The sequence below is a fragment of the Barbatula barbatula genome (genome assembly GCF_947034865.1).
Source record: "Barbatula barbatula genome assembly, chromosome: 18".
Classification (NCBI taxonomy): Eukaryota; Metazoa; Chordata; class Actinopteri; order Cypriniformes; family Nemacheilidae; genus Barbatula; species Barbatula barbatula.
Window position 1 is genome coordinate 11,884,799 of NC_136781.1, and position 15,114 is coordinate 11,899,912.

A 15,114-nucleotide genomic window follows, 5' to 3' on the forward strand; every position below is an offset into this window, starting at 1 on the left:
GAAAGATCCAGCGTGCTGTGACTTGAACGCCCTCTCACTTCTCCTCTCGAAGTGAACTTGTGTTCTTTTACCCTTGGTGTGACTTTTCCTGACCTACTACAGTCTGCCGAGAGTCACCAGCATCCAGACTACATCTCCTGCTGCTCCCGAACCAGGAACACCGTAACCGCCATATGCTTCCTGTTCTATATGTAGCATATGTTGGCACTGTGTCAAAGTTCATTGTCCCCTTTCTCTCATTGTCTACATGTCCCTCATGACTACCATATGATGACATGCTAAGGTCACTCCAGAGTCAGGATGGCAGAATTTCACAACAACGTTGAAGGCTGTTATGAACTACGTTATGAAGCACACACAGATACACACATTTTCGTTTCATAAAGAACCTTTCTGTTTCACAATGCTCTTTGTGGTGAAAAAGTTTCTTCGGATCATAAAAAGAATAGAAATGTTCTTTAAATGACCTTTGACTGAATGGTTCTTTGTGAAAAGGTAAGAAAAATGTTTCTTCTAAGGCATCGCTGTGAAGATACTTTTATGCCGCTTTATTTTTAAGAGCGTATTTATCTAAACAATGTCTTCCTAACAGTCTTTATTTACAACTGTAATTCCATGCTTTTTGTGCTTTTAACAGGCCTCCAAATAATAATTACAAAACATCTGCTGTAATCTCATGAACAATGTAAAAGAATGGATTTCATCTGAATTTACTGCCACATGTGAATGACTAACAATGGACATAGTTCCTTTTGAGTCCAGATGGTACAGTTATGATTGTAGTCCAGTGATGGTGGTGCATCAAAATGTTATAACTTTCTTTAACTCAAAAATTACTTTACTTTTGATGTAAAAAAAGCCCTGTGGGTAATATAACCATATTATTAACTAGTAATGTACCGGTACAAAATTTCTCCATCGATACCGATATTCGATAATTTCAAGAGATATCTGCCAATAACGATTCTGAAAATTAAATAAATATTTCTTAACTTCCAAAATGTTATTAATTCATATAATGACTATGAATATTAAACATTCAACTGGTGGGGTCTCTTAACATTTTCTACATACAGAGCAGGAACTAATTGCATTTTCCTTTCTTTTTTTGATTGACAAGATATATTGGCCCTTATCATCGGCCAATAGTTTTTTGCTTTAATCCACCGATACAGATGAATGGGCAATGTATCAATACACCTCTAAAATAAACCAAATGCAAAATCACTACTTAGTAAGATCCTTATGCATACAATCACCGGGACTCCAAAATATGCTCAGCTGTAAAAATTTTTTATTAAATATCATCCTGGACTTTGAAAACTGTAGCAGGGAGCAGGAAGTTTTTATTGGTTGGGAGGACAGTTTGTGGACACTCCCTGACTCCACTGACCGGCCCAACACTGCGGTATGCGGTTAGAGTAAGCGACTGTGATAACTCAATAAAGCCTCAGACAGCAGTGCGTTATGGATGGAGGTGCACGCATCAACTGGCGTGAAGGTCAACGGCCCAGAGTGGCGATGAGCATGTGAGTCATTGGTGGGCAATGGAGGGAAGTGATGATGCTGCTAAAAATACAGTGAGGGGGAACAGAGAGAGAGAGAGAGAGAGAGAGAGAGAGAGAGTGAGAGAGAGAGAGAGAGAGAGAGAGAGAGAGAGAGAGAGAGAGAGAGAGCAAATTTGTCTTCTGTCTAGTTCTATGACACTCACCACACAGCCTGTCTCCACTGATGTATGGCTCTGCTTCTATATACGCAAAAACACAGAGGTGACACAGAATACACACACCCCTCACTATCACACACACACTCTTTCCCAGCTCAAGGACACTCCTGTGTTAGATTTTTTTGTGCAGCCCTTTTTATGTATTGTGTGAATTTACAAGATTCTTTGTTTCAAGATTCTTTCAAACAACAATAGTCTGAACCCTTCAGATCTTTTAATCCACTGGTTAATAAAATTAAATGCTGTTTCATCTATGAACATGTCCTGCATTGCAGAATCATCCATTTTAAACATTTTTGGGTCATCCTCTAAAGATCCACCATAGTACCAACCGTATTAACACTCAACCCGCAACTGATAATATCCATAAACTGAGATGATTGGGTAATTAGAATGGCCCTAACCCTTAAATCTGTCCTACTTCATTAACTAACACACTAAATTATGTGAAAGTATGCTGTATAAGTAAATTATATTAAGAAGTCCCTGATTTCCCGTTGCTGATTCGACGTTGGCTTTTTTGCCGGGCTCTGAGCCATCCAGACCACAGCCTGTGGAATCAGCATGTAGCCTGATGGAGTCTAAACCTTGTTATCTCAGTTACACATTCCATCTGCCCCGTCCTCTATCCCTCGATCCCTTGCTCTTTGATCACTCTGGGCCAATGAATCAAGCTGGCTTTAACGTAGACAAGACCGCTAGGGAGCTGCTGAGCGTTTGTCTTCTCCACAACATATGATGACAGACCTGTTTCTCTTTTGCATCAGGACCGCTCACCTGTATCCTAGCAACCCCATCCCTTCTGTGGCAGCTTCACAACACGTTGACGAGAGCGATATCGTGTGCTCTTCTCTTCTCTTCTCTTCTCTTCTCTTCTCTTCGAAGTATTAGAATTTACGACTACTACTCTGCCATTAAATGTGGGCTTTCAGAGTTATCCATCCCCATAGAGAACGGGAGTCTTTTAGGACCCCCGTAAAATATTAAGATAATAAAAATAACTTCTTCCTTCTCTCCTCTGCGCACACGATCCCCCTTCCCTACATTCCCAGGGAGATTGGGAAACTCCTAGCGGACCTGCAGCCACGTCTGTGTTCAGGAAACTGCTGCAGTGGCACATTTATCTGTTTTTGTGGACACACTAATACACAAACACAATGTGAATGTACATAAACACTTGGCCCTAGCATAAGCCGGGCTAGTTTCCAGCAAAGACCTACACTGAATATTGCTAACACAACGGATAGAAATGCCTTTATAAAAATAAATGCACATTTTTTGAAAGAATCCTCCCTAGAAGTGAAAGGTTCGAGTGAAGTGAATCACCCAAGGCAAAATAAAAGCCCTCTCTCCATCTTAAAAGCAATATTAAGCAATTCTATCGGTCAGTATTTCAAAACAACACCATCCCCTTACTACAATAAGTGTATGTCTATGTGATTTTGACGAAATGCACCCCAGCCACCTTAAAGGGATAGTTCCCCCAAAACAATACCCATCTCCTACTCAATGTTTTTGAATAAACGCGCCAGCTTTCAGGGCCGGAGTTTCAGACAGCACAAAGGAGCATGAACCACTGAAGGACACAAGAAAGGTAGATGCATAGCTGAATACACGTACGGCGAAGCACGTACAAGGACGTTTGTGCGAAATCCTGCCCTAGCCGACCGCCCCATCTGTTGAGCAAGGTCTCCAGAGAGACAAGGGGCAGCGCGAGTCCGCATGAAACATCTGCCCCTTGCTTGGGGCTTTTAAATAGAGAAAAAGAGCGGATGGAGGCATCCTGCCAGAGCAAAACTCCTTAGCCCAGGTGTACTTCTAATGGAGTGAACTCTTTCACCGTGGGTGCTCTTGTCTCCCAACTGTACTGCGTGCACTTTTGTGTCTCTATTCAGTCATCGTCTCACTCATTCTCGCTTATTTTCAATGAAAGCGTACGTTTTAGTCTTATTTCGTTTTCATGCTGTTCACACTCTAAGTATTAAACTCATCCAGTGTGAAGGACTCATTTCGTTTCTCCGCTGGGGGTCCTTACGATGTACCGTGAGGTGTAAGAAGAAGGCCACCGCTTCTCCATTACAGAGTTAGTGACGTACGCATGCATTCACAAAGAGAGGGGAGACAGCCTTTATTGAAAATAATAACACCCTCAACCGTGTCCTTCATGGACGCAGCGTGGGTTTAAGGACTCACGGGCAGTGCTTTGCATTTTAATTGTCCTTCACAATTAAACACTTGTTTTGTCTTTAGGTTGATATGGGATTTTAAGGGTAATTTTCAAGGACTGTAAGTAGATCTCTGGTTATGCAGCAATTTATTTATTTATTTAAATTCAACTTACTTTTTTTGCTTATGTGTTACAGTACTCGAGACCAGTCTTGGTCTTGAGACCATTTTTTGATGGTCTTGTCTCAGTCTTGGTCTCAGAGTGAATAAAAGTGAATCAATTACTTACATTTTAGACACAATTACAAAAAAGTTTTGTTCTATTTCTAGACCAAATCTGAATTGTTTTCATATAGTGTTATCTGGATCTATAAGATGAATTTTAGGAGTCAACCTGCCTTGCTCTTAGACTTGTCTTGGTCTCTGCCCCTCAAGGTCTTGGTCTCAGTTAAGGTGGTCTCGACTAAAACAGTTGACACCATCAATGATGGATCAATTGGGTTTACTGGATAATTCAGTTCCAACAACTGCAAATGACTTTTGTTAAAGCTCTGCTAGTCATTGCATTTATAAATTAGGTAGTCATTAAAAGAGCCTTCATCTCTGTCATTTACCAAGAACCGAGAGCCTGGCTACAAAATTGTCTTCGCCGGTGCAATGAACGGAATGATTTGTTCTGTTGTTATATTCACTAAATTGAGAGCCCTAGTATTTATACTTCTAAAACCAAAATCCCATTTGTAGATTAACACAGGTTAAAGCCAGTTAGATTACAAGGCAATATGTTGCATTAATAATTCAGATAATTGTAACAGCATCGGCAGTGAGTACTATTCACAGATCAACTGAAATCAGGTAACATTTCTACATTTTTACTCAGGCATATTCGATAATGAACAGCATCTGGACGATGTGCAAACACACAGTCTAATGATGAATAACCTACTTAATCTCTATGCAGCATTAAATGATCTGCTCATTGCTATCCCTGAATCAGTGTTTGCAAACACACACAGACACACACCATATTGCCTTAACTGCTTTCTTAAATTATATTAAATAGTGATGATGCAAAACCTCTAGAGAAGGATTTCGATTCTCTAACATTATGTACTGTGAGGTGTTTCAGTCAATTCTAATTTCACAAAAATGCTACACAAGCAAAGAGAGACATTTTACCAATGAAGTATGACAGCAGAATGGCCAGCAGGGTGGCGGCGGCGATCGCCGACAGGGCGGCGCATTTCCAGCTGCAGTACTTGGAGGGTTTCTTCAGCTTGAAGGCACTTCTGGAGAAGGTGTTTCGGGGTAAGAGCCGCGGCGGGGGCGAATATACTGTGCCGGAGGTCAGGGGGTATCCCGGTGATGAGCTGCTAAAGAGGGGCGTGGTCCCTGATGACGTCTTAAACAGGAAATGTCTAGGAGACAGAGAAACGAGATAATTTAGTATAACAAATCATAAATAATGATATCTTTTTTTTGTTTAAATTGTAAGACCTTATTGAATGTCACACCCATGTCTGGAACTAAAATCTTCCAACATTCCCCCCTACCTGTGCCCGCTCTAATGTACGTGTGTGTGGTGTGTTGGCCTGCCATAGGCGGTTGTTTGGGGTGAAGGACAGTGTATGCAGCGCCTCAGTGTGGAGCACTGGACATATGGCACGCAGACATACGGCACCACAGGCCCGTACCGGCCCACCGAGGGACACTTGCACAACAAAGTCACTCAATAATTCAAGAGCCTCCACTCTGCTTAGGTACAACACAAGCATACAAGCGATACACTTCACCGAGACCATACGCAAGCGCCTCAGTCATCTGGCGTGGGGTCATTTCCGTCGAGCAGATGAGGGCTGATGAAAAGAAAAATACAGACAGGAGGATATTGTTCTGTACTTCAGAGTGAGATTAATCATTACAGGCACATAAAACGGACTCCTGGCGCAGACAAACAGGACGTGATTTGTTAATATCCAGCCTCGCCACTGAGACTACAGAGAGAACACACAATGATAATCGCTCAGCATTAAGCTTGCGAAAACATCTTAAAAGTGCTCCTTAGACCACAGAGCCATGTAACAACAGCCCGGCGGGATTCCAGTTTTATGTTTTTTCACTCTGGTGTGCAATTCGAAAAGAAATAGATGTAAGAAACACTTTACGTGGTGTCATTTTTAACAATTACTTTCACAACCGGCTAGCTTTAAAGGAGACGTGGAAAATCTTGGCCACTATTGAGACCAAACAGAATGGTCTACCATTGTTTGGCCAAACACTTCATTCTTCAAACTAAAGATACATGAGATAAAAAAAAGTAAGCACTGCAGGTGCCACGTTGTCGGGTTCGGAGCTAATAAAATGTTTAGTGGACTGTGAACATTTAACTAAAAAGGGCAAAGTATTTTAAAGGGACAGTTCACTCTAAAACAACTATTCTGCCATCGGCTTGTGTTGAGTTTTTTAGAGTTTATACTACTCTTACAATGAAAGCATGCAGTGATCTTTGGCTGTCAAGTTCCAAAATGTAAAAAAATTAAATCAGTTCAATAGTTCAGCATACAATAGCGTCGTGTGAGGGAAATATAACATTTTAGGTTGCCCTCAATACAGAAAAAAGATCTTACCGGTTTGGAACTGCATGATTTGGCCAATAAATACATTTCATTTGTGTGTGTGTGTGTGTGGCACACTTCACTGACACACTTCACTTTAAAGGTCCAGTGTGTTAAATTTAGCGCCATTTAGCGGTGAGGCTTAGAATAGCAACACCTCATTCCACCCCTTTCTTTCGAAGCAGTACGGTGGCTGACACAGAACTAAGATGTCGTTATGTTTACGTTCTTTTTCCGAAGGAGATAACCAATTTACAAAACACGCTCTGTGGAACAGTTTGTCCGTTTAGGGCTACTTTAAAAACAATATGGCAAATTCCATGTAAGAAGGAAACATTGTGTATGTAGATAGAAAAAGCTAATTCTACAGTAATAAAAACATAACGCTTCATTATATCAGATCTAAATACACCTCTGAACACATAGTTATATATATTATATTGAATTTCTAGATTCTCCAAAAAATATCAAGAACTAATGTCATTATGCATCACTCTAAAGTCACACTGGTTTTACTATTATGCATCACTTTTTTTCCGTACTCTCATTAGCAGTTTTCTTTGCAAACATAGCCTTAATGCTACAATAGATTATTGATGAAACTTGTACAATTAAGCATTGTACTTAAATAATTTAGCAGTTAATTACTGCTGCGAGCCCCATGCTGGGTTATCCTGCCCTGCAAATGAGTGCTTTCGACTCACACGGGACCCGGTTGGGCCAGCAGCAAGGATGCAGTTCAAAAAGAGATGTAGTGTAAAATGGATTGGCTGCGGTCATGTTGGCATTGCGATTAGCATGGGGTCACAGGGTTTGCCATGTTTTATCAGCTCCTGTTCTCTATTAAGACTGATGCAGGCCGGATCGAGAGCCTGAGAGCTTTTCTGCGGTCAGGGATCGGTCTGAGAGGTTTTTCTTTAGACTGGACCCCACACCCTGCCCCCAGATACATCCGCTCGTCATACCTCTAACCTACGTAGGGAACAACCATGGGCTGCTCACTCCTGTGATCTTTGATTGCCTCTTTCCACAAGATGCCTTCCAATATCTCTGGACACGTTCCAGCGGCGGATTCCATTCCAGAGCTGATATTTGTTCCGTTGTGCTCCAGCCCTTCCGTTACCCACCATCTTTTATCTGTCTATCACCACACATCCCTGTACCATTCTACACCTGTTCCTGAAAAGACAGACTGAACCCCCAGAATCAAACCTGACAGAGATTCAGAGGTCATCTTACTATCTTTCCCATTGGCCTATGTCAGTCATCCTCAAATGTTGGACCACGGTCCGGATCCAGACCTTTGCTTCGTTTCATCCGGACCATGAGACATAGCCTAATAAACCATTTAAAATATTTGACTATTTTGGTTGTTTAAATTGAGCTGCGCGTCTACACAACGGTGAATCACGTCTCACACGCTCTCAGGGACATTTATGTAAGTGATCTTTTGCCGCTTTATCCTCTAATATCTTTATCTAGCGCCAAGCCAGCAAACTCACTACATTTTAACCCTTTCCGCTCTGCACGCGCTGCTTCTCTCCTGGCAAAAGACGTGCCGCATGAAGAGCAGCAAACACGTGCTTCAACAACAGTAGTGCAGACACGCAGAGCATGTAAATAAACACACAACAGTAAACAAAATGCAGCAATATTAAAGTATTTGTATTTGTCAGTTCGCTTACCGTTTGCTATAAGTCTCCAACATGATTTGTGATTTTTACGAACCATAACGTTTTTTCATCTACATTGAGCATTAGCATTATTGATCAGCATGTAAACATTGTGAAAACCCAGACTAACGTTTCAAAATCGAACTTATTATAACAAGCATCAAATATTCATTTCAAGCTTTAATTTCACTAAGATTTAAATCTCTAAAATGACATTATTCAGTCAATATTGAAGATATTGTTGTGCTATTTTCACAGAATATTCTGGAGGATGATTTTATGTAGAAAACAGTAAAAAGACTTTTGCTTTTGCTTGCTTTTCACAAGCAAGGTCATATTTTGAAATGAACAAGGTTCTAATTGGAAAATATTAAAGATAGAAGTAGGTATGAAGGGCATGGAAAGGCTAATTTAGTAAGTAAAATAGTTTGCTGTTTATAAGAGCTTTTTAATTGTTACAAAACATTTGTTGTTTGAATGTTGTCAGTACTTTTTCATTGACAAATATTAATTATTTGACTTCTATTAAGAGGGCATTCCCCTAAAGCCACAGAGACTACAATACATAGATATATACAAACATACTTTGGATATCAAAATATAAAATAAATGGCCTGATAAAAGATAATATATATACTGTATCTTTATTCATTTAATATGTATTTATTTTCAAAAAACATATTGTCCGTACATTTGGAAGGAAATATAAAGACTGGACCTCTTGGAACTTTAATTGAATACCCCTGGCCTATAAAGTGTATAAACTTGACATCTTCGCTGTTTATTCTAATATTCAATTAAATGTTAAAATATTGTGAATGCATGTTGCATTGGAGTGTTTATTTTTTAAGGAGGCTTGGCAAAAAATTCACAACAAATTGTGCAAAGTTTTCAAAGACACAGCCAAGGATAGATAAATATTAATAACAGATAAAACTGAAGAAATACTAATGTTTCTGTATTGTGTAGTTTTCTTTTTCACAAAATAATATTGTGAAAGTTTAGGTTAGTCCATTCTGTGCCAAACACCATTTTAATGGTTTAATCGAACCTGAGGTGAATAACAAACAAATATTGAACAAATATGTCCCCAACATCACTTTTGGCCACTACTCTATATAAATGCACACAAAAATTGTGTTTCCTTTCATCCCTCAGGTTAAGATCAAGGCATCTAAATGTGCAACAAGTTTGTGTTTGTGGCAGGAAGCTTTATGAATAAATGAGACCCATAAAAAGTACAAAATGTTTGAAGATCTGTCTACAATGATCTGTCCTTCACACCAGCCACGAAGGGAGAGACAGAGCGGATGAGAGGAGGTTGATGAACGTAATGCATGGTAATGAATGATAATAATGCAGCGACATAATGAATGGAGGCCACATGGAGGATTCCACACCATGACTTTACATAACAAAGCAGTTTTTTCCCCACTGAGGGTGACATCTCTGCCTAAGGCCTTCCTTGCACACACACAGTTGTGCACAAACACTAACTGCTTGAATAAATGTTTGCATGAACTGCGAGGCTAGGTCAACAGTGCAAAAAAGTGAAATCTCACATTCCTTCGTATTTACACTATCTCTCCATATCTGCCTTTCTCATTTCTCCAATTGCTGGTGTGATGCCACACAGACAGCACGCCCACATCCAGCTCTCATTGCCATCCTCCACTCTAGCTCCGTGAACGCACTGTAAAGGAATACTAGGTTACAGGTAGGCAGTAATCAGGCCTACATTGAGCGGAAGAGTGACAGGACAGAAGCAATAGTGCATGACTAAAAATACAGCTGGGCCGCCTCCGTGTCATTCCGCCAGCGTCTGAAGTCGGGCGACTCGCAAGGTCAAGTCAGTCACTTAAATGCCAAATAATTTTTACCCACGCAGAAGGTTGCAGGCACTAATTTGCCAGCTGACAGGGGCGGTGGAGGGAAATTAATTAAGGTCATTTTGGAAGAGCGTGCGTTGGGGTTGAAGCGGAACTCGCTGGATGAATCTGTATTGAAAGCTCATTTCATCTCGGGAAGCTGAATGTATATGGAGTGGCTTAATTGTGGAATGAAATTAAAATGCTTGATTTACACGGCGTGCTTAATTGACAGTGATTTATGTCGAGCATTGTTTGGGAAGGAAGCTGGGGGATGAGTTGAAGCCAACAGGGATGTTGAGAGAGTGTACGAGAGAGAAAGAGAGAGAGCGAGGCCAGACCAGGGGGTGGACAGGTAATAAAGAGAGGCCAGACGGATACCAAAAACAGGAGTGCTGACAGGGTGAGGTTATGCAGAGGCCAGTCTGGGGACAATAGAAGTTATGCACTTTTGAAAGTCCACAGGGACCTTAAAGCAAGGGACATAGGGAACATAACTTATTTACTGGGAGACAGGAAGTAAGGGGAAGACAGAGAGAAAAACTGACCAGTGAAGACAAGAGGAGATAAAGTGACAAGAGCATAGATGAAAATAAGAAGAGCAGATTTTCTTCTTGTCATCACTAAGGCCATTGTGTCCTCATTTGGAACGTTCTGATTATTGACCCGGCTCATTCGGACAGGTGTGTGTACTCTGTCCCTGCAAGTATATGTCATTGAGCCCTGTTAAATATGCAATCCTCAAAACGGCCCTTGCAACTCATTAGTTGTGACAGCCCCAGAAGACCCCTCATCACCAAACATGTATTTAGTGTCAGAAACCAGTGTTTATTTATTCATTTTTAACTTTCCATTTTCAGATCTATCCCTCAATTACTCTGTCTGATCTCAAGCTCCCTGCCCACACGCCTCTGATTGACAACCTCATTATATACATCACTTCCCCACTTTAAATAACCAACATGGGCATCCATCAAGTCAGGTACTCTACGTGCGGCCTTAAAATACATCAGCGGATGCTTCGACGGGAGTAAAACACCTCACTGTTTCTGGATTATGAGTTTTGGTGTGTCTATTCGTAATTCTTTTTGACCAGGCACCTGCGACCCAAAACCCACGTTACTTTGTTTTGCTCTGTTAAACTTTGCTTCACAATCTCCTTTTCTCCTGCAATCTCTCACAGCTCCATTCACAGGCAATGGGTACTCTAAATACCAAAAACAAAGGTCTCCAAAAGTTTTCTAATTATGTTTGCTGGGATTGCTACGCCATATCCAGAATTTGATCTGCGTGCGGCATGATCCGAGAGAGGGCCCATAAATCTTCGGTGAGCTGCAGGCACCTGTATTCTGATTGGCTCCCGTTAGGATAACAAATTGGCCCCGGAACGCAGCTGAGAATTTAAATCTGCCCCACACCGATACCTTGGCAACCACTGATGAAGTCTGAGAGTGAAAGAAAAATAGGGAGGGAAGAGAATAGCGTGTGGAGAACAGGAAGATATTGCAGAGTTGCAGTGCTCGGGTCGGTTTCAGCATGTGTTGGGAATCCGAACGATTCACTTTTCTGGCCAATTTTCATTCTTTCACTGTGCTTTAAAAGCTGCATTTGTCTCTTTCAATACGTTTGCTTCCCTCTCTTTCTCCTTGTTTTAGAATCTTTTTTCAGATTTGCATTTCTTAAAGAAAACACAGCAGCACTGACTGCAAGGAAATGTGTGACAAATTCTCATCACAATATTCTAAGACGATTTTGGCAGGCAATCTGTCAATGTAGGTGAAATAGAAAAAAAGTTTAAGATAAATGTTAAAAAGTTAAAAATAGCAGCTTCTATTAAATGTACTCCTCGTTGTGTCAGGTGACACAATCGCAAACAATCAGACGATATTGAATGTTACATGCACAGTTGTGAGGAGTGAGCGTACCTACACAGTTCATTACAAGGACTATAATTAAACATTGACAAAAATATTAAAAAATATGTGGTGAGAATACATAGATAACTGGCAAAGATGAAATCATGTCCAGAATGTGTGGAAATGACTACATATAACGTGCACCAACATTTTCTACAGAATTTATTTAGGCTATCTATCACGCCCTGTTGGGTAAAAAAGGATTCGAGTTTAAGAATCTTTATACAATACAACTAAACAGATCTTTCCTCATTTCGAGTCAGATATAACTGAAAGTAATGATTTGTGGTTTGGTAAGTGAGTCAGATGATAATTCGATAAGCACCCAGATGGATTCTGTGAGTTCATTCAGTGAAGGATTTATGGGAATTTGTTCAACTTTGCGAGTTATTTTGCAAGACTGATCTAAAAGAACCACTCACAAGTTATTGGTTCATGGACTATACAGTAACATTGTATGTTTCTGAATGCAGCCAGTATGTTTTTACTCTTGTTTATCTCACAACATTCAATATGAAAGCAGTGCAGGAAACACTGTTGTCTACACATTCTAAAGTCAAAATTAAATCTCAAAAACTGCACAGGCGGATAAACAAATTCAATCTTATGTCAAACGTTAACCCCACTAAAGACCTGAACCGGGTCCCTCCTTCAAACACGCATTAAAGCTAACACCAGCAGGGCTTTAACCGCAGCACACGCCTCCGGACGGCATACATGTGAAAGCATTTCTCCAGTGTGGCTCCTGAATCTAATTTGAGTGTGTGTGAGTGTGAATAGAAGGTGAAGAGAGCAGCTCTCGGCGTCCTGAGATGAGAATGAAATTGAAGCAGGCATCAGCTGGTGAAGAGGCCTCACTCCATGATTGGAAATAAGCCTTCACAGGACCAGGGCCATCTTCAGTCATTTATGCCACCAAAAAGCGATTCCACCCTCCTCCGTGTTTTTTTATTTCTCTCTCTTTTCCAGCCAAAGCAATCTCCAAGATCCTCCCCTTTCCCTCCTCTCCCGGTCTCTGTGCTTCTCTCTCTCCTTTACCTGTCTGACAACAGCGTACTTAGGCAATCAATCTTTCGCTACTGGCAGCTGTGCCTGCTCCTCTCAGAGAATGGTTCGGTTTTATACTTCAAAGAACTGGGAAGACCTGACCTATAAAATAACAGAATTTACATAAAGGACACACATGCACACACACACAGCGTGATCCTGTCTGACTGGCTCAGGGTGTTAATCTATATGGGGAATAGTCAGGATAATCAATCTAATCCTTTTTAAAAGTCACCCACCCACAAAAATAGGCTTGACCCAAACTTCGAAACAGGAAAGCAATGTGTCATTTCCTTTTAAATGTCATGTTCCTCACTCTTTTTGAAAGGCACTGGACCGTCCGGACAGTCATAAATATGAATCCCCAAAGCACAGACCTGCATGAAACTCAGAGATTTTATGCTTCGAGATTTATGTTTTTTGTTGCAATGTTTTGTTGATTTGTGAACATATATAGTTTTCTTAACTATATGCTTCTTAACTTGTGTAACATACCAACAAACAAAGTAGCTTAAAAAGTGCAGTTCAAAAGAGAAGAGAAAACTGCTCCTTCAGACGAGAGAGAGCTCAGAGCAATAGGAGACAGGTAGAGAAATTTGGCTTCACCACAAGACACTCATCAGAGTGATGGGAGATTGCCCTCCAAGCTCTATCTCTCTTCTCTCTCTCTATGATTTTATAAAACAACTTTGGAGTTTGTTTTGAAAAATGTTTTTTGCCCTGTTTGTCCCTTCTGTGTGGCTGTTGATACAGTAAAAAAGAAGTCTATTAACTTTAGTGCAGTGGCTTAGTGCTGTCTGACCCAAAGGCAAGAGGAGATGAGCCACTAGAGTCTGAACCTCTGCCGATACCTGTGACATTGTGTTGTATTTACAAAGCAGAGAACACCTGTGATCTACAGTATTCAACTTTTCAATGTTACATATCCAATTTCACGGGAGCTAGTTTCTTTAACGGCATATTCGATTTGATTTCAGATCCTACAGTATGATATATCCTTAAAGGGGCATATTCTAGGCTATTTTCTGTTTAAGCTCATACTTCCATCCCTGTTTCTGTGTTAACCATAAAGCGAAGTAAACGGGCACCTGCAGGATTCTGCTGAGAAGGATTGCCGGTTGCCCAGGAATGGTGTGTGCGGTGGTGGGCCATGCCAGCACAAAGCCTGTGTGGTCTGCTGGCCATCCAATCTGTACCCGTGAATTTCTTGCATCACGTGATCACACTTCAAAGCCTCCACAAATGCGATGAGTAACACAGTTAATGAATCTGAATCTATTGGAAATTAGTTTGTGAATTACATGTGTGTATGCGTGTGTGTGACAGGTGGCCCATCTGCATTGACAGAACCCCAATTAAAAAGCTGCAGAGAGTGGGGCGGTGCCTGCTAGCAGGGGAACGGGGAGAGGGGCCAGAGTTTAAGCTGGCTTCCTGGCTTGGTGAGGTTTGGATTGGTGAGGGGAGAGTGGGCCGTCTCGGCAGATGGCGGGCTTAGTGCTGCTGGGTCCTCCTGATGGCTGCGGTAAAAGGGGCCCATTTTAACACACCTGAGCATCCGAAATTTAGTGCAGAATGTTTGCGGCTTCACTCTAGGGCTGCTCCAGAATTTATAATAAAATAAATAATAAAACGCTTTATGAGACGTAGCGTTAATTAAATAAAAAAATTGCAAAATGTGAAAATGACTTACTGAATTTGACGAATGTGTGTAATGTGGCATACATTAAACAAGTGACAAACATAACATGATGAATTTTTTTACTGTTACAATTTTACTGTGAGGTACAGATAAGCTTGGTTCTCTTATATATCATTCTACAATTCTCTGCACACTATAGCTCTTTATCACTGTGACTGAGAGTCAAAGCTGGAGGTCACAGGCTTGTTGTACATGTGCATGCTCATCACAGGGCGACCCTGAATTGAGTCCTGCACACGGAGACCCCAGCAGTCCCACTGCATTCTGGAAGGCCATGGCTGACATATAGGACAGCCTTTAATTGCTGCAAGTCAGGAACCTGCACTTCCTACAGGTCTGAGACCTGTCCTGGTGAATTAAACATGCAATGCAGCCTCATGAATAGTGCATGCGGTACGCAGGTT

The 15,114-nt window shown here is 41.1% G+C and overlaps 1 protein-coding gene across 2 annotated transcripts in view; it reads right to left on the reverse strand.

The window, feature by feature from the left end:
- tenm2a (teneurin transmembrane protein 2a) overlaps positions 1–15,114 on the reverse strand; it is a gene marked incomplete at its 5' end in the record, with an annotated part of 196,256 nt that overhangs the window by 47,898 nt on the left and 133,244 nt on the right. For both annotated transcript variants that reach the window (XM_079480154.1, XM_079480153.1), the window contains one exon: positions 5,072–5,310. In XM_079480154.1, the coding sequence (XP_079336280.1) occupies positions 5,072–5,310 (239 nt within the window). The remainder of the gene's footprint in view (positions 1–5,071; positions 5,311–15,114) is intronic.